General features: G+C 41.3%; 2 protein-coding genes across 5 annotated transcripts in view; one reads left to right on the top strand and one right to left on the bottom strand.

Annotated features, from left to right (window-relative positions):
• The window catches only part of kcna4 (potassium voltage-gated channel, shaker-related subfamily, member 4), a 49,225-nt gene extending 44,792 nt beyond the window's left edge, over window positions 1–4,433 (bottom strand). Inside the window, exon 1 of the mRNA XM_051378914.1 lies at window positions 1,091–4,433. Coding sequence (XP_051234874.1) covers window positions 2,321–4,432 — 2,112 coding nt within the window. The 5' untranslated portion in view covers window position 4,433 and the 3' untranslated portion in view covers window positions 1,091–2,320. The remainder of the gene's footprint in view (window positions 1–1,090) is intronic.
• Window positions 4,434–5,035: 602 nt separating this feature from the next.
• Window positions 5,036–16,393, top strand: LOC127351422 (gonadotropin subunit beta-1). 4 transcript variants are annotated; one of them, XM_051378951.1, is made up of 3 exons: window positions 5,036–5,795; window positions 15,257–15,440; window positions 16,111–16,393. In XM_051378951.1, the coding sequence occupies exons 1-3, from the start codon at window positions 5,758–5,760 to the stop codon at window positions 16,312–16,314; spliced, it is 426 nt and encodes a 141-aa protein (XP_051234911.1). In that variant the 5' UTR covers window positions 5,036–5,757; the 3' UTR covers window positions 16,315–16,393. The 4 variants fall into 4 exon arrangements, with proteins under 4 accessions (XP_051234911.1, XP_051234913.1, XP_051234912.1 ...); XM_051378953.1 differs by lacking the exon at window positions 5,036–5,795 and adding an exon at window positions 14,211–14,383; XM_051378952.1 differs by lacking the exon at window positions 5,036–5,795 and adding an exon at window positions 14,213–14,387.
• The last annotated feature ends 4,043 nt before the right edge of the window (window positions 16,394–20,436 follow it).

The raw sequence follows: 20,436 nt of genomic DNA, 5'->3' as shown, positions 1-20,436 counted from the left end.
CCTACTTTCCTTTGGTCTACTCTCAGTGTTTGTGCACTGGAGGCTTCGAGTTCCCACATCACACTTGTGTAAGTTACACATTGGACCCCCATTGGCTTTCAAATTAGTTGTGATGTCACAAAATCCTGCTGGTACATACACGTCTTAAACTGAGATTTAAGGTGAGCACAGAGAGACTTCAGTCCCCTCAGCAGATACATGTGGAGTGTCAAACTTTGCAAACACATCATTCTGCAAACTGAAGCTTAAACATCCAACTGAAGTAGGCACAACACATTTTCAAATGGGGGCGGGTTGTTTTGCTTGGATATCTGGAGAACAACATGTATAGAGTAGCCAAACTAATTAATTTTCACATTTGTAATTATGAAGGCCATGGTTTAGGTGTATAATAGTGAAACAATATATTCTGGCTGCTTGGGAAGGTGAGATCAATAAGACGACTGGACAGCAGAGACAACCCAAGAAAGACTAAAATCAAAAAACTTAAAAGGAATTATCTCTTTACGTGAACACTGTCAAGACAACAAAGCAGGCAGTAAATTCTGTAGCACTTTAACATAACTTATAGATATATATGTATAAAAAAATACTGTTCTCAAGCTTAAGTACTGCAACCGTAAACTTTTCAGACAATAATAAGCCACATGTGGAAACCTTTGGTATAAATTCTCAGCAGGCTGACCTGATGTCACCTTATTTTACAGCTAGTTAGAATGAGAGGGTGGTTGTATGTTTTCGATATTAGACCTGAGTGTAGCATAAACGTAGTACAGAAGAAACATTAACTGACCGCACAATGGCTGGAATGTGCGCCAAATTCTCCCAGCTTCCATCTCCAGTATTTTACGCACTATTACGCACGCGTAGTCATGCGTCATTCTTTGGACTAGGGGGCAACCAAGTGTTGAAAACAAATGTCAGGGTGACATGTTATTAAATATGCTGTATATCTGGTACGTGTTAAGTGTTGCATTTGCGGTGTTTATCATCTTTCGGATATTTCTCTATATTTTCAGGAGCATTATTATTGGCTCCCTCCCATCACTGGATGATAATCACTGTCACACGTGAACTGTAGGTTACATACCTTGGAAGACATCCACATCCCGGAGATCCTCTGAGCTTGGAGATAATCATAGTCCTCTTGAGAAAAAAAACAAAAAACAATTTGTGCACGAAGTCCAGCGGACAGGAGAGGAAGTTGCTCGCAAACTCCCCTTCAAGGAGTTTCCGCAACAAAGTCATTTTTGCTATAGCTTTCCATCTGCGTCCGTGTAAAGGGATATTGTCATTTTGAGGTGGTTTAAATGAAACTGGGGAAACTACTGTCGCCAACGCCCCAAGCCTGTCCATATAAAACCTGGCGGGGCAAGCCATCTCTCCAGCCATTTTTTAACTGATTCCTGTGCTTAGCGCTCATGGTGGCTCAACAACAAGGCTTTTTTTTTCTTTCTTTCTTTTTTTTTTTTTGCCTGTTGTGGAAATTTGTGTAGATGTCATAGAAATAACTCTAGCCCTGGTTCATTTGATGACTGCTAAATGCTATGTCTTATCAATGAGCTTTTTTTGTTGTTGTTAATATTAAGTGTTGGAACAGTAACAAAAGTTGTGTATCTGTCTTCGGTGTTTCCTTTAATGGAGTCCAATTTTTATTGGCAGCGTATGAAAGAAGTTATTATTATCCTTAGTTTGCTCTCTTTTAGGAAGTTGCTCAAACATTCTTCAGCTAAGTGGTCAGAGGATGACTAAATTATTGCCATTTGCATGGCCTACAGTTTCTGTCTCTGAAAGAAAAACCGGCCAAACTGAGCGCAAATTCTACATTAGTGCAAACAAATTTGAACTTTATTGCATAACAGCAAAACGACCATCCCTACCCTTTCTGTTATTGACGGATGAAACTCATAAAGTGCGAATGCATAGCCTGTCTTGTCTCGAATTCCGATTTTATGTCAGATTTGGAAGCCTGCACAGGTTAGATTAATTGATTAATCAACCCATTAAACAAATACTGGTCATTATTGTTCCTAAAGGTCCATCGGTGTGGAGAGGATTTGGGAGAAGCTATATTGTTCTGAGATGGAGAGAATGAACCTGCCAATGGTGACCTGTGTGTCTTTGTGTGTGTGTGTGTGTGTGTGTGTGTGTGTGTGTGTGTGTGTGTGTGTGTGTGTGTGTGTGTGTATGTGGAGGGGGGCTCTGAGGCGTGCGTAAAACTTGTGTTAGGGGGACCACCTGCTCCTCTTGGGCATACAGTATCTTTATAGGGCGTATTCTTCCTTAGAGAAAAACGAAAAAAATGAAACTCTACTTGTAATCACACGTCAGTCTGAATGGATTTTGAGTTAGTACTGTTTTTCCTGCCTATGTCTGTGCCGTTTCCTTTACTGGGGCTCTTGTCCAGCCCGCAAAGCGACTCCGTTACCCCTTCCTCCATCTCCATATACTCCGCTTTGTCACCCAGCGAGGAACCAGAGGGCGAGCCTTTGAATTTCCTTAAAAAGTCCGGGAAATACGGGCAGCCCGGGGGCATGCTCTCCACCACCGGCGTCTGGTCTTCGTTATCGGTCTCCCTGTGGTAAAAGTAGTTGAAGTTGGACACTATGACCGGCACCGGGAGCGCGATGGTTAACACGCCCGCGATCGCGCACAGGGAGCCCACTATCTTCCCACCGACAGTGATGGGCTTCATGTCACCGTAGCCCACCGTCGTCATGGTCACCACGGCCCACCAGAAAGCGTCGGGGATGCTAGTGAACTGAGAGGTGGGCTCGTCCGCCTCGGCGAAGTACACCGCGCTGGAGAACAGGATGACCCCTATGACCAGAAAGAAAATGAGGAGGGCCAGCTCCCTCATGCTGGCGCGCAGGGTATGACCCAGGATCTGCAGCCCCTTGGAGTGCCTGGACAGTTTGAAGATGCGAAACACCCTGACCAGGCGGATTATTCTCAGGATGGCAAAGCTCATCGCTTGCTGCCCGTTGCCTTGGTGCTGCGCCAGGTCCGTGCCGAGAGTTATGAAATAAGGCAAAATGGATACAATGTCTATTGAGTTCATAATGTTTTTAAAGAAAGCCGGTTTGCTCGGACTCGCAAAGAAGCGGACTATAATCTCAAAGGAGAACCAGATGATGCAAACAGTCTCCACGATGAAAAACGGGTCGTTGAAAGGAGTAAATCCGTGGTCGGGCTGAGTGGAGTTGTGTCGTGGCTGTAGATACTCTTTTTCATCCCTGAACTCCGGCAGCGTCTCCAGGCAGAAAATGACAATAGAAATCACTATAACCAGGACGGACACGACTGCTATCCCCCTGGCAGGGCTCGAGCTCTCCGGATACTCGAAAAGCAGCCAGATTTGGCGCTTGAACTCGTCCTCCGGTAGAGGTTTTTCCTCCTCTTTGACAAAACCCTCATCCTCCCGAAACTTAAGTATCGCCTCTTCCCCGAGTTCATAAAACTTCACCTCCTCGGAGAAGATGTCAAACGGGACGTTGACTGGTCTTTTCAACCGCCCCCCTGACTGGTAATAGTAAAGAATGGCGTCAAAGCTCGGTCGGTTCCGGTCGAAGAAGTATTCGTTCCTCAGCGGGTCGAAGTACCTGATTCGCTTGTCGGGGTCTCCCAGGAGAGTGTCCGGGAACTGAGTGAGAGTCTTGAGCTGAGTTTCAAACTTGAGTCCCGACACGTTGATGACCACTCTCTCGCAGCAGCCGCACTCGCTGTAAACATTTTCGTATCCGGACTGAGGGCGCCTGTCAGTGAGCGAGACGGTCTCCTCATCATCCATGTTACACAGAAAACTCGACCTCTTGCTTCCCCGGCCCCCCTCCTCCTCCTCCCCTTCCTCGGCTCCCTCGGCCTCTTCCTCCTCTATCATGATGTCCTCCTCGGATCCGAGCAGCGCCAGCTCCGAGTGGCGCAGGTCGTCGCCGAGAGTCGTCCGGCTGCGTCTCCACCGTCCGACGCCGCGCTGCTTTTTCCGCTCTCTGAGAACTCTCTGCTGCTTCTGCTGCTGCTGCTCGGGCTCCTGCTGGTGCTGTGGCGGCTGCGAGGAGGAGGTGGAGGAGGAGGAGGAGGAGGGGCGCGAGGCGGTACCGCCGCTGCTGATGTTGGCGTTCGTGGAGGAGGCGGCGCGAGACTGATGCTGGCAGTTGTTAAGGAGATGAGCGCTCGAGGAGGAGGTGGAGGTGGAGGTGGACCCCCCCACGCCTCCGCTGCCGCCGCCGCTGCCGCTGCCGCCGCCGCCGCCGCCGCCGCCTCCTCCCTCCGTACCGGACCCACCGTCGGTAGCGGCCGCTGCAGCCGCCGCTCTCGACTGGGCAGCCTGGCGCTCCCTCTCGCGCTCCCTCTCCCGTGCGCGAGCTTGGGCATATCCGTAAGGCAGGTGACTATTGCACCCGCCGTCCGCACCCACCATGGCAAACTCCATTTTAAGTCAATGAGCGGTTCGGTCCGTGGGCGCTACAGTAACCGCCTCAGGGCGATGTGGATGCAGGCCAGAGGATAAAAGTTGCAGCTTAAAGCGCGCAGAGAGAGAAAATGAGGCATCAACCGGTTCGACCAATCAGTTGTGAATGTGAGAATGTCAGAATAACAAACACACCTCAATTAGGTCCATGTTGAGTGCAGTCCATGTGGCTACTTACATGATAGGAGATATTGATCAGCCTGTCTTCCCGTTTAGGCACAGGCCTCCAATATTTTATGACATCATTACCATAACCAAAATACGTAAGGGCCGGTGGCACAGCCTGTTACGCAGACGCTCTGTGTCAAAACTTGCAGCGCCCTTTATTTGTTCAGCATTATAAATCACCAAGTCAACAAGCGACACCAAAACAGTCTCTCCTCGGTTTCTCCGGTGCCCATCAGGTGGTTAATCTCTCCACGGCCGCGGCTTGCGCCCAAATACGTCTTTTGATCCTCCGTGGTCACTCCTGGTTGCCATTTTATGTGATGAGATAAAAAAACTGGATCTTTTCTGTTATATTATCGGGCTCCGCTGAATCTGAATGACTTTATTCCTCTGACGCTCTCTGGAGCTGCGAGAAAAAGACAAGAGAAGAGAAAACAGCAGTTGGTTTAGGCGAAAAAATGATCTATTCATATTGATGTCCGTTGTTTTGGCGACTGCATAGTCCAGAATAATACGCATCTTTTGCAATTTAGGGATGGTAAAACTTGATTGGCATGCCGTTATTATGATAATTACTGTTATTATTATTGCTGGGTGAACATGATGGTTGGCTTTCGTAAATGAATGCATGGAAGACATTTATGTTTAGAGACAGACATTACGCACGAAATCTCCCCCATTAAAATATCCCTAACCCTTCATTCTGACATCCATACTTACATGTGAAAAGGGGGCAAACGAAATCGCCTAAGCCCCCTTACAAACAAATCTGCTGGAGGAGGAGGAGGAGGAGGAGAAGGAAGAGGAGGAGGGAGGCTACGTGAGGATGCAGTTCTTCTCTTTTGCCCAAATTCCCTCTTGATTTTGGGGGGTAAAATCACAGATCCCTCGTCGTATCCAACCAGCGACCATATCATCCACTAAATACATCCGTGCTCTGACGCACTCTGAGGAGGACACTTTTTGGCTGCGTCTCGACGTCTTGTCTCAATTCAACAGGATCTATTGCCACTTCAGCCCCCGTTTCTGCTGCATCGCCCCTCATACACTGGCAGCAATAATCATTGAAGAAAAAAGAAAAAAAAAGAAGCAGGTGTGCAAGCAGCGAGTTGGCATCAATGACAGCTGCACACGATCACGGCGAAAAGACGCGAGGGTGGGTAAAAGTTTACCTTCACGCAGGAGAGGAGAGGGGAAATGGCCCCACGGTAGAGTCTGAGCATCACACATCTGTCTGTCTGCCGCTGTAGCCCTACCTATACTCCGGTATCCTTCCCATTGTGTGTGTGTGTGTGTGTGTGTGTGTGTGTGTGTGTGTGTGTGTGTGTGTGTGTGTGTGTAATGATGGAGAGTCTCGGTGAGAAAGTCGTTCATGTACTGCAGCGCATGCAGGCGGTGCTCGGTCCTCCCCCAGTGGAGGCAGCCGGTCACTGCGCACCGTGCTGCAGTCTCACACCCGAGCCTCCTCTGCCCTTCATCCACACTGCTGGGTGGCAACCGGTGCCCTTACCCCAAAAAAGTAATGCATTACTCTCCATTAATTCCTAAAGTAACGTTAATACTTGAAACGTGGGTGCACTTTGCAGGTTGCAGTTGAAGCCAACCTCCCCACCCACCAGAGCACTGGTTGTTTTTGTCCTGTTTTACCTTTTAGAAATCATTCATGTACTACATGTACTAATTCTCAGGAATCGTTATTTAACTATTTTCTTTTTTAACATTTTGTCTTCATCAAGTAGTAGTGTCAAAAAACATTAATAAATCCATACTTGAGCATAACAACAATCATTTAAATGTCGAGACGCTTCAGCGGCAAGCTGCTCCGGGGCCCCGCCATCATCAGGTTTATGGTAAAAAAAAATCCCAACAGCAGAAACCACAATGTTTCTGTGTCACCCAAAATGACTGAAATCTTATTAGCATGGTGTAAGTATATACATAACCAGTTCACACCGTTTCCTGTTTAAATCATATAACCAACACTTCATATTCTGTATAAATTAGAGGTCATCCTCTCACCCTGAAATAGCTTGTGTTAAAAACAGCAAAACACTTTACTCTCTAAGTTCCTTTACATGAGAGAGACCCAAACTAACCTGAGTTTTTGAGAGGAAGCAGTCATCAATTAGAAGACTGTAACACAACAAGCCATCTTAACAAATCACTGTGCTCAGGTATTAATTAGTCAAACAATGCATTACTATTGAAAAAGCAATTAAGAATGCATTACTTTGTGTGAGCAATGGAAACTAAGTCAAAAGTGCACACAGCCTTTAAAACTTTAAAAACCAGACATTTCAATACCTAGGGAATTAACTGTGGAGTCACTATTATTGATCACCTTATTGCCACCACAGATTTATTTGGATCATTTTGCGCTATGGGACAGTAAAAGGTTTATTCATTACACCTTTGAAACCTCCCAGGTTTAATTTGATTGTGCAGATAATTGGTTTTTCTGCAGGTACCACAGAGGCCTGGTGCCGGGATACACAGCAATCAGTAGCTATAAACCCATTCAGGTTCAGTCCATTTGATTCCAACTATCTATTTGACTCAGAAACTCTAATTAGGACAAGAACAGCCAACAGTTATTCCAATCAGACAACTGATGCAATATTCCAATGTAAAATCCAATGCAGAGGCTTATGCTAGTGAAATAATCTGTACTGCTGACAGTGCAAATATCACTCACTGATTCTTTAAAGAGCTTGTCTTCACAGTTATCTCTCTTTATATTTCAGATACTTACCTAAGACATTAGAGGAGCTCTTTTCTAGTCTGCACAACATGTAGGCAACCTTCCACCCACCACACACATCATGCAAACTCACCTCTTGCACTTCATTGAGCATCTACCTCAGTCAGCACCAGGGGGAGTTGTGAGGTCAGTAATAATAAGAGGCAAAGGTGCTTTATTGCACACAAGTTTAGATGCACTTTGAACAGATGCCAAAGCTGCAACACAACTGCATCTGTTGACAAAGTACTCCTGCATCTTTTTGAAACATATATTTATTTACAGTTCTCCCATTTGTTTATCATTACGTGACTTTTAAAAATTATAAAACCTGTATTCAAAAGTGATCATGAAAACTATTTTCCTTTGTGTCATTTTTACAAGAATGTCATTCAAAACTGGCTGATGAAGTCAGAAAAGTTGGAGACTTTTGACACTGAAGTGTAAGAGTTAATGGTGCAATGATAACATTTTAACCTTGTCAGTATGATGGAAAGTCAAGTTTTGCATCAGTGGACAACAGGAAGGTTTCATTTAGTTTAGGTACAGATTCCTGGGAACAAATTGCACAACACTGCATGAAACAATCTCTAAGTTAAACTATTCACTTTCACATAGGGCTGGCAATATGGTCAAAAACCATCATAATGAATATTTATATTGATACATATCATGATATGGTTAATGTGTGGAAATATATAATAATTAAATTTAAAAAGCAACTTATCACCTTACCAAAATCTTTTCTTTGCTAACCTTCAGTGGTTTAACTTCTCACCTTGCTGCAGTGATGCACAAATGTACTCCAGGACACCGTGACATCACTGTTGGGTGTGAAACCTTCATCAAAAAGGGTAGTCTGGTGTTAAAGAGAGAGAGAGAGAGAGAGAGAGAGAGAGAGAGAGAGAGAGAGAGAGAGAGAGAGAGAGAGAGAATTTTCCACATAAAAGTTTGTTTACAGGTGTTGGGGAGTACTATTACATATATGAAAAATTATAAATACGCGTATAAATCCTTTTGTGGCTTCAGAGGGAGCTGCGTGAAATCTGATAACATGCCTCAAGTGATCTGACTTGAGTCGATGTTGGTTGGGTCTTTAGACTACAAGGATGAAAATGACAAACAGTCTGGGGATATGGAGTTACAAAGAAGTGGGTTACCAGACCACTGTATCCCGCTCCTCATCTCTACTTGAGGCCAGCCGCTTGAGCCTACATTAATTCAATTCAATTAAATTCAATTTTATTTGTATGGCGCCAATTCATAACAGAAGTTATCTCAGGACACTTTTCAAATAGAGTAGGTCTAGACCGAACTCTTTAAAACATTAATTACAGAGACCCAACAGTACCACCAGGAGCAAGCACTTGGCGACAAGGGCAAGGAAAAACTGCCTGTTAAAAGGCAGAAACCTAGGACAGATCCTTCGGCTCTAGGTGGGTGGTCGTCTGTCTCAACCAGTTGGGGTGAGAGAGAGAGAGAGAGAGAGAGAGAGAGAGAGAGAGAGAGAGCGAGAGACAGACAGACAGACAGACAGACAGACAGGTGCACAGCAACAACAGTATTGGTAATGGCAATCTAGCAGGACCATGGCAGGAGGCTCCACCAGGATCGATAAGAACCTGCGAGACGAGAAAGCACAAAAACTCCGGGGAAGAAGTGAAGTTAGTAACATGCATTAATGGGACATGAATGAGTGCAGAAAGAGAGAGGAAGGGAGGAGCTCAGTGCACCATGGGAAATCCCCCGGTAGTCTAGGCCTATAGCAGCATAACTAAGGGATGGTTCAGGACTCACCTGATCCAGCCCTAACTATAAGCTTTATCAAAGAGGAATGTCTTAAGCCTACTCTTGAATGTGGTGAGGGTGTCTGCCTCCCGAACCACAACTGGAAGCTGGTTCCACAGGAGAGGAGCTTGGTAACTGAAGGCTCTGGCTCCTGTTCTACTTTTAGAGACTATAGGAACCACAAGTAGCCCAGCATTCAGAGAACGTAATGTTCTAGTGGGGTAATAGGGTTCTATGAGCTCTTTAAGATGTGAAAGGGCCTGACCGTGAAGAGCTTTATAGGTGAGGAGGAGGATTTTAAATTCTATTCTACATTTTACAGGGAGCCAATGCAGAGAAGCTGGTACAGGAGAGATGTGATCTCTTTTTCTAGTTCCTGTCAGTACTCGTGCTGCAGCGTTCTGAATTAATTGGAGCGTTTTAATGGACTTATTGGGGCAACCTGATAATAAGGAGTTGCAGTAATCCAGCCTTGAAGTAACAAATGCATGGATTAGTTTTTCTGCATCTGTCTGTGATAGTATGTGTCTAATTTTTGTAATATTACGTGAATGAAAGAAGGCAGTCCTAGAGGTCTGCTACAGTTACAGTTTCACTGTGGGTAATGTAGGCACCAGGTTTTGACCATAGACTGTATAATTAAAAATGGTGTCAGAGCCGTCACCCACAGGTTTTTAAAGAGCTGTTGTGAAACTCAGTGTCTTGGCAATCCTGACTCCGCTGGCTCCCTGCTAATCCAAAAATAGAAAAAGACGTGAAGCGCGGTTGGAGCTTAGGTGGGCCGAATGAAGCCTGGTTGCTGACGGCACCCACCTGTCAATCAAAGCATCCATGCACTTAATTATGCATAACAATACGCCTTGATATAATTTATAGGAATGAGTTCTATAAAAATTCAACCCCCGCACAGTTGTCATGAACGGGGAATTTAGGTTTGAAGACAAAACATTTTTTCTGTACGAGGCTGTAAACATGTTTATTTCTATGGGGCCATATAGAGATTGACTCACAGCCAGCCCCAAGAGACCATTTGAGGAACTGCAGTTACTAAAGTGTTTACTTCATTTGCCAGCCACTGGCCACTGGATTTGCATGGAATAAAAAAAACTATTTGTCTAGTTCTGGTTTATATGGATCCTTTTTTAAACATCAACCATGAGTCTGACAATGTTATAGAAGACAAATGCTGAATTGTCGGAGTACCTTTAAAGAATATGGCATGGGGAGTCAGAGAAGACAAGACATGCAGCAAAGAGGCCCGGGATGCTGCGATAAGGAGCCTTAGAGTACTAAGTTGCTCTTTATCTTTAAAAAAATGAACTGTGTTTTATCGTCAAACTATTTTTAATACCAACAACATCATTTTGTAAAAGGATAACACAACATATCATCTTGATGCACTTAAAGTCGGTAAAATATAATGTTTAACTAATTGTTATAGTTTAAAGACCAAAATACATATACACAATACACAACACGCACACAAAAATGTCATTAAAATTCCTAATTAAATATTTTGATTCACTGAGTGAAGTGACATATACTTGTGTTTAACATTTTATCAGAAGGAGTTTTCTACGTTTTACTATGTCACATATTACACATGTCATTAAATATCTTAAATACTAAAAAATAAACAAAAATTTTAATTAAAAGGATTAAGCATCCACCAGAATGACACACCTGTCAGTGAGAGGCAACATTTAGACCCTAATGTAGAGAGATATAATAGTTAAATGTACTACAAGACATTTTTAACTGGTTATATATTGATGACTATTACGATTGGCTATTTCTATATAGTTATTCTTAATGCCTGCCACTGGGGTGGATTCAGTGGGATTCTCCTTGAAATCAATGAAACAAGGTGGTAGAAACACTACCGCTTTTGTCCACAAGGGCCCCCAGACTCCACAAAATGTGAAAGTTCCTTGTTGCCTGAGGTGGGACGGGTTGTGTTGGGGCAATTTGGAAGAATTACTTGGAATGTTTTTTTTGTTTTTTTCTTAATCCTGGCGACAGCACACAGTTTAAAAGACCACAGCAAGTATGTTAAGTATATTCTTAATTATGTGGTCACAAGATATTTAATAGAACACAGATGGGCTTATAAAAGTAATAAAAGAGACTGGATATTAAAATGGAAAGGGAACAGAGAAAGTAGAGAACAGAAGACAGAGAATCATCAGTAGTCGATACACATAAACACACCTACCACCTACGTCCACTCTCAGCCTGCACACAGAAACATCCAGCACAGTCACCAAACAAAAGTCTTGTCCTTGGCAGCGCTGCGGAGGCGTTTTTGTTTAGACCTGATGGAAAGAGGGTGAAAACGTGAGTGTAGGGTGATGTGGTGTGTTCAGGGCCTCGGTGAGTGCTTTTTTTTTCATGCGACACAATGATTATAAAGGAGTCTGTTTCTGTTGCTGACAGTGATCACGGACCCGTACAGTAGCAGATGGAAGCAGCAGAGGAGGCAAGGCTCTGCAGAGAGGGGAGCAATGTGTGACTGAGTGGGTTTGTGGATGCTGTCAGTCCTGTTATGGCAGTGTTTATGGTGTGTTGATAAAAAAGCGAGAGGACTCCTTTCCAGAGCTCAAAACCAATGACCCATGACTCAAATCTGTGATGTCAGCAAGATGTACGGCTCTGAGCTGTTTTATGTGTGGCTTCATATAAAGCTTGTTTGAGCTTTTACACCCAAATGAGCTTTCTTTTTATAGTAGTGCTTCGAGTTATGAACCAGAAAATCATCCCGGGCACTGACACCATCACCTCGTCCATCATTTCCAAATTGATTCCCAGTGGACATCACAGGGCAGGCTTATGGCTGAGAGAGATATAAGATGTTCCCTCGGACATCTATTTTAATGCTTCTGTAGTGTTGTTTTCTTTTAGCTTGCTGCAGCACAAATAGGCTATTTTTAGGACCAAATATTGACATGAACCTAAATGTATTAAATTACCTTTTGTAAATAAAAGAAGGTGTTAATGCAGACAACATATCAATGCAGTGCATGTGTGGGTGTAATGGTTTCAGCTCCATACTTAATAAATCAGGTTTCAGTGCAGATGCGCTCACTTTAAGAGGAATTACAAGCTGTTATTCACACTACTCAGAAAATTACTAATCATGTGTTCTACTCTGAATACAAGATTAATAAGCTATGACTAGTGTTCATTAAGGACAAAATGCATGCTAACAATGATGTGTTTCTGCTGAGGTTTCCAAAAGGAAATAGTGCCATACAGGACGAGGGTAAAACTCTATAGAAGTCCTTGTTAGGCAGGTATGGCAGTACGACAGGATCCTGGGGAACCTGAGTCCCTGGTGGCTGCAAGGGCAGACGGAGCAGCAGTTGGATGAACCGTGGCTGCTGCCCAAGTACTTATATTCTACTGTCACTGCAGACTGTCCAGCTCGTGGTGCAGTGCTAACTTTTTACTGAATGCAGCAGACTACAGAATTTCTCAAAAACACACAGTCGCAGGCTTGGCTGCTCTATCTGCCTGAAACAAAAGGGAGGCAGGAAGGGGTGGAAAAAACATTTACTCAAGTACTGTAGTGAGGTACAATTTTGAGGGATTTTACTTGAGTAGTTATATGTTACTTTAAACCAGAGATGGAGGAAGTATTCAGATCCTTCATTAAGTAAAAGTACTAATACCACACAGTGGTAACAGTAGAAATATGTATAATCAATAAAATGTACTTCAAGTTATTAAAAGTAAAAGTTATTAATGCAGACATACTGTTATATGTAATCAGATTACTGATAATCATGCATTAATATAAAAGCAGAGATTTACTGTTGGAGCTGGTTGAGATCTTAAAGACAGATATTAAAATAACTAATGTTAATGTGGAGTAGACGTATAGAGTGGCATAAAAAGAAAATGTGTACTCAGCACTTGAGGAAATATACTTAGTTATATTTACTTAACTTTAACATTTTATGGACTAAACTAACCATCAGTAGAGAACTTTAGCTACACATTGACCAGCTACAACACTGCATGCGTTAGTGATGAATAATAAAACATGATAAGCAATAATATAATACTCCGAAAGAGGATGTTCTATGTAACGGCTTTTTGCTTTTGATACTTTCTTTTACTTTAATGCAGAACCTTTATATATAACAGAGTATTTGTTCAGTGTGAGATTGCTACTTTTACATAATTTAGAATTAAATTGCACCATATTCATAAAAAATATTTTGGAGGCAGTCTATAGTTAAGTAAATGTATGATTCATACAGATCAATTATTTTTACAGATTGAGGTTCCCTGCAGTTGTAGACGTTGATATATCTGTTTTGTACTGCACTGAATGAAACTTAAAGCCACTGTGGGAAACTTTTTTGGCTTTGGCATCCCATAGGGGTCTGGCAGTGCTTTTCTTTTTTGATACTCGTGTCTTGATGTCTCCAAATCAGACTCATAGACTGTACTAATATTCACTGGGATGGTCTTATTTCTCAACAAACAAAAACCAACGCATGGTTAATGATTTAAAAGAAGACATAATTACATAAAAACAGTGTCTTTAAGTGGTTTGAGAAATCAAATACGGAATTTCAAATGTTATGTTTTCTTAGTTAATCCTTACTCATGAAAACTCACTCAAGTTTGTCTACTAGCACACACTTTTGCCCAATCATGAACAAGTAAGGATAACCTTTACCTCAGAAAAAAATGCATTTCAGAGATTACTTCAAATATATAAGTAATCAAACTTTTTTTTCAATAAGCTGACAAAAGTTATAGAGTATATTGTGTATGTGTGTATATGTATGTATATTTGTATATAATCACTGATAAAATGATACAATCACTGCAAATACAACAACAATGTGCCATTAATACATGGAAATGATAGAAAGCAATGAAGATGGAGCATGGCAAATTAATTATTGACGCTGGTGTAAGTGTTTCCACTGTGGGGGCTGAAGATGGTTTTAATATTGTGGAGAAGAAAAAAAGGCCTTGAGCCACGGGCCACCCCTGAACTGTTGATGGAAAGAAATGAGGGTTTGTTTAAGTCTAAACAGCTATGAAAAATTACACCGAGTCCAAGGTTGAATAGATTAAAAGGATTTATGAGCCTCACTATTTAAGTAACAAAGGGGACAGTCACAGGTTGAAAGCTGTTACAGATGTTTAGAGATTGACAGAAGAAGCAAGGTTCAAAGCAACAGCAGAGATCGATAGTACGTAAGTAAACTGCTGCAAATGTGTTAATTATTCTGTTGTAAAGATTATATAGAGTTATACAACTGATTTGGACTTTTAACACACACTGACTTTCTGTTAAAACAAACGATAAAACAGTCAAGTTTATACGAAAAGGAGCCAGTTTCAGCACTACCTGGGGAGATTCTCTCACATCAAGTTAATTTAAAGGTATAGTATATGCCGGAAACCATAATTCTATTATAGTTAATGGTATATGTGAGGATAAATCTCTGCATAGAGGAATTTAATTGGAAGAGGTCTATAAAATAATTTAAATGATCACTGATATTCTCATTATTCATAATCAACCTTTGTTCTGCTGATGTTGTTAAAGAATATTTGAATTTTGTGTTAATAATAGTCATACATAGTGAATACAGCATATTAATGCTATAACGCCATTTGTATCATATTTGATAGACAAGTTTATGACTTTCAGAGTTGGATATTGTTCCAAAAAGACATGTTGTTGAATTTTTAAAACGTAATTTTTGTTCAAAGCTTTGAGTACCATATGCAAAATTTCATTCACCTCAGTATTTGGGTCGAAATCTCAGACATGTCTCAAATAGAACCAGAGTTCATTTAGATGAACCAACCCTCTAAGCCCTGGTAGAAAGTTTAGAGGGTGAAGAAATTAATTTCAGTTAATAGAGGCACTCCAAAAGACTATTTCTGTTTCCACAGTTCGAAATGTATCTTGTCTATTATATATCTTATGAAGACCACTGTTAACCCACAAGCATCACAAAGTGATGATCACACAGTGCCTCACTTTAATCCACATTCCCATGTTCTGACATGGTTTTGAAGCATCTGATGTGAGACCTGATCCCCTCTTGTGGCAGGTGTCTGTGCTGCACCCAGCAGAGGATGCAGCTAGTTGTCATGGTAGCAGTGCTGGCACTGGCGCGGGCGGGGCAGGGCTGCAGCTTCGGCTGTCATCCCACCAACATCAGCATCCAAGTGGAGAGTTGTGGCCTCACCGAGGTCATCTACACCACCATATGTGAAGGACAGTGCTACCACGAGGTAACCGAGGATTCCTACTGCCTCTATAATAACTAATGAGCTGTGTGCCAACCTGTGCATTTTTTCCGCTCACACTGCACTAGTGTTTAAAGTTACTGTATAGTATTGATTGATTGATTTTTTGTATAGCATTTTCTATCTTTCTCTACTGAACAAAATTGGGGAGAAGAGAATGAAACAAGATTAATAAATAATCTGAACAACTTTACTGAGTGAAACTGGAGCAAGCAAAAACAAAAAAAAATGTGCATGCATGTTTTACTGAACTCTGTAAACGCTTCTTGAAATAGCCTCCAGGTTTACTGTTGTATTTACAAAAATGTATGACGTAAACAAACCTTTCTCAGCGTCTGTTAGGTTATGATGTGGTCAAGTTTTAGTTCTTTTATTAAAAAACCTGTCAATTGCAGATTATAGCAGATTACTTTCATTTGTTTTAGTGTTTAGACAACAATTTTGTCTCTATTTAAAACCATGCTTTGCGTCTATATCTGCGTGAATGCAGGCAGAAGACAGTAGTTTACAATTATCTGCTGCTGGAAAGATTTTTTATTTAAAACTTAAAATGTCCTGAAAAGACCTTTTTGTTATGGTTTATCATTTTATCACCTAGTGGCATTTATGTCCATGTGTTTAATCACATACTGTTGTGTTTTGATTTCGATGGCAGGATCTGGTCTACCTCAGCCACTATGAGAGGCCTGAACAGAGAATCTGTAACGGAGACTGGTCCTATGAGGTGAAACACATTAAAGGTTGTCCAGTGGGTGTCACCTACCCTGTGGCCAGAAACTGCGAGTGTACCACTTGTAACACAGAAAACACAGACTGCGGGCGCTTTCCTGGAGACATACCCAGTTGTCTGTCCTTTTAAAGAAACCTGTCATCTATCCTACATTAGTTATTATGTTGTGTCACTTGACTTGGTACTAAAATAAACAGGTATCACTTAAGTTTTGGGGTTTTGTCTTTTATTCATAAGTTATGTTTTAAATGTGTCCTTTGGCGTCTTGTACAACATTGCTGTCAGTTATAATTAGCAGCACATTTCAACCTCTGTTCTGTTTGCCAACACAGAGGAAATGTCATAAGTCAGTGCGTCAGAAACTGTGCAGTGAGATAGCGGAGTGACTCCAAAGTTATAAAGGCCGACTAAGAGATGAAATGTTACACCAACATTTTCCTGACCAAAGTCACTGACCCTTAACATTCAATAATCCTGAGATTCAAGTTTTCATGCTGAGAACCGGAGGTCATCCTATAACAGAAAGAGCCTGCATCGCCTCTTTGTTGACAGGTGGAAATGAAAATATAGAGTTTGCAGTATATGCAAAAGTGCCTGCTGATCAGTGGCTCTCTTCAGTAGGATACACTAAATTTAGAAATAGCTCAGTATGCAAAATCTTCCTTTCATCAGGACTCTGTATGGTACTTACAATGCCATACATTGTTTGGGAGTAGCAGATACAAGGAAGATAATGTCAAGGGCATAATGTTATGCAACATGAGTAATGAATACTGTATCAACAAATATATGATGATGGTCATTTTCTTGCAATAGGACCCTGTGTGTGTTGAGGATCTGCACTGTTATTAAAGGAATAATTTGACATTTTTCGCTTTAGAGCCAAATGTTAGAAGACCTATATTACTCCTGATGTACATTTAATATAAACCTACAGACAGGAGACGCTTAGCTTAGCATAAAGTTTGGAAAAAGCTGTAGTCCAGCACAAAACCTCCTAAAACCACAACTTTTTACTCTTCATTTTTTGACGGCATTAAACAAACAAGATATAACATGTTAGTTAGTGAGCTGTTAATTTAACAGTTGGACAAAGCCAGCCTGGCTGTTTCCACCTGTATTCAGGCTTTATGCTGAGCTAAGATAACAGATTAATTTTCTAAATATTGGCTGTTCTTCCCTCATTAGCAGTTTTCAGACATAGTATATGAATGGCCCTGTGATTAAGATTTCTTCTTGGTTAATGGAGGTGACCGCTCATGAAGTTCCTCCAAACAACAGGCGTTCATTGTGTATTTTCACTAGAAGAGGACTCAATATCAGCACTCAACAAAAATATAAGAAGTCAAACCCCAGCAGTACTCAGCGGAGGAGTTTTAAAATTCAGGAAAGTAGGATTCAAAACTCTTCAAAGACAGAACTAATGAACATCTTTGCAGAGAAATGAGAAGAATGATAAATCATCTTTCTCCCTTTGAAGTCCACTGTACTCTATCACCGTTTTTGTGATAGAGAACAGAAAAGGCTTGTTTTGAGCCAAAAACAGGAGCAGCTTCTGTGTCTGCATATTGTTAGAGTAACATCTTATTAATCTGGACATACCTTGAGGCCCCTGCTAATGACAGAGAACTCACTCATAACAAGACATGCTGTTAATTGCTACCTACAGTGTTGTGACTTGGCACCTTTGCCTTAGCTTTGCCCTAACATGATCTTTTTTTAGTGTGGACAGCATCTAATTCTGGCTAAAAGTGTAAAGTGTCATCAACATTAGCGCAGTGAAGGAATGTCATTAGGAAAATCATCATGCCATGATTTATTTTAGTATTTAATGTTTGCTTTGAGGCATGACAGTGTTGACCCTGTAGGGGGGCAGACGGACTAGTTGCTTCCCAGTTTATTTATAAAATGAAGTGAAAAAGGAGGAGGAAAAAGAAAGAGCAGCTCCAAATGATGACATATTTATTTTTATAGCTTGTAAAATGGACTATTATAGCTCACATATGGCAAAGAAATGGATAGAATAGTGACATTGTCTTTTTGTGAAGTTTAGAAACTTTTTAAGAACTGGAGTTACTTCAGAAATCAGTGTATTTTGTCACATTTTTGCCAGCAAATCTAATTTGGAGCCTTAATCTGGAGTGATTTGTACAACTGTAGAAAACGTATTCAACCATATTTCCACCAGCCATAGTGCAAAGGTCAAAGTGCCCTAACAAGGGAGACAATCAATGAAATGATTAATGATACAACATAATCCTATCCAACTTTATTTAAAACAACAATAATATTTAAAAAAGTAACACTCATTGTGTGTTAAAAATGTGTTTTAAGATTGGATTTAAAAGCAGGCAGGGTGGGGGCCAGCTTAACATGCAGAGGCAGCTCATTCCAGGCTTCAGGCTTCAGCTGCAAAGGCGCGATCTCCTCTGTGTTTAGCCTCAATCTTGTTAGAACAAGGAGTAACTGGTCAGCCGTCCTGAGTGACCTGGACGGGGGCGTATGCTTGTAATAGGTCGAAAAAGAGAGAGGTTGGAGCTTGCTCATTTAATGCTTTGTAATGGAGCAGAATGATACATTGTGGAAAAAGAGGTTGGAAAGAAATCCAATGCTGGAATTTTACAGAAAGTACATTGTGGCAGGTTCAGGGAGAAAATATATATGACAGAGAGAAGTATTTCTGAGACAGAAAAGTTAGTTTGGAGGCTGGAAGGAAAAAGGAGTTGAGACTAGAAGCAGCAGTAACCGACCCTGCAGGCAAACCTGACCCAAGTTGCTTGTAGTGGAGGAGTATTTGAAGACATGACAGATGGACTGTGGCCTGAAGGTAGTGTGTGTGAGAGCACTGCCTGTTAGCCTGTACTATATCACAACATCAACATTTTTTTTTATTTCAATACAAGCACCCTGAAGCACACAGCCAGCACAGGATATATGTGACCTGTGAATGAATCTCGGGGAGATGGAGATAAAGACGTTCTTGACAGCGATAAAGTCCTTATCTAGAAATATTGGCGAATAAAAGGCATTAGAAGGGCACAAACCTCCACCAGTGCTGAATAACTCCCCAAAGACATAATTTCTACCACTTACAGCTTTGGTCGAATTGAATTAATCGATCCCAAACCCTAGAGCTAAAGTTGGAAATCGATATTTGTGATCTCTGTTAGTTTAATAGTTACGGCTAAAAAAAAAAAAAGGCATTCATGACAGGAATCCCATATCTAACTTGATACCGACCTCTAATTAATCGCTCTTTGGCCAGAGGCTGACCAGTAACTTTCAAGGAAATCTGTTGTTTAAGAGATAAGCAGCTCATAAAGCAACAAACCTGTACGTGAAAACATCAGCTTCTTGCCAGAGGTTCAGGTTAATTTGTTGTCTTCCGCCCATTGCTAAATAGACAAAAGCAGGACGACATATTATTTTAGGGCAGGAGGTAATAATTGGTATCGGTCATAATGTCTCTGTTGTTTGTTTGATGAATCATTTTTCTTTTAAAATAAAAAAAAAAAGTTTCAAGAAATTGTGAAAATGCATCACAAGGACGAATTGTAATAACTTTGGGGATCCCTTTTTATGCAGCGCCATCATCGTCAGATCAAAACTTTAAGTTGTTTTTATGAACAAATACCTTTAATGACATTCCCTTCGGCCTCAGCTACTCTTTGTGTTCTAATTAGTAAGTTATCATGCTAACATGCTAAACTAAGATTGTGAACATGGTTAACATTATACATGCTAAACATCAACACGTTAGAATTGTCATTGAGAGCATGTTAGCATGGTGAAGTAAGCGTTTAACCAGCACAAATTAAAATAAAAACTTAAAGTGTCTTAGTAAGGTGATGGAGTTTGTTAGAGCTGCAGCAATTAGTCAATTAATTGTTTAGCAGTTAACTATTAAATTAATTGCCCACTATTTTGATGATCAATTAATCGTTTTGAATAATTTTTTTAAATAATTGTCCAAATTCTCTGATTTTAGCTTCTTAAATGTGAATATTTTCTAGTTTCTTTGGTTCCAACAGTAAACTGAATACCTTTGCGTTGGGGACAAAATGAGACATTTGAGGATGTCAAATTGATTGAAGTCTGTGGAACTCTACGGAGGGATGAACACCATTCTTCCTATATATATTTCCCCATTAGGTGATTTATCAAGGTGGAGCACTGTCGAGCACATCGGTCCAAAATCTGCCAAAAGGTGTTTAATTGGTTTGAGATCTAATAACTGTGAAGGCCAAAGCA

This window comes from Dicentrarchus labrax, unplaced genomic scaffold, assembly GCF_905237075.1.
Source record: "Dicentrarchus labrax unplaced genomic scaffold, dlabrax2021, whole genome shotgun sequence".
Classification (NCBI taxonomy): Eukaryota; Metazoa; Chordata; class Actinopteri; family Moronidae; genus Dicentrarchus; species Dicentrarchus labrax.
The sequence above is the reverse complement of the archived record's forward strand: the minus strand, read 5'-3'. Positions and strand labels throughout refer to the sequence as shown.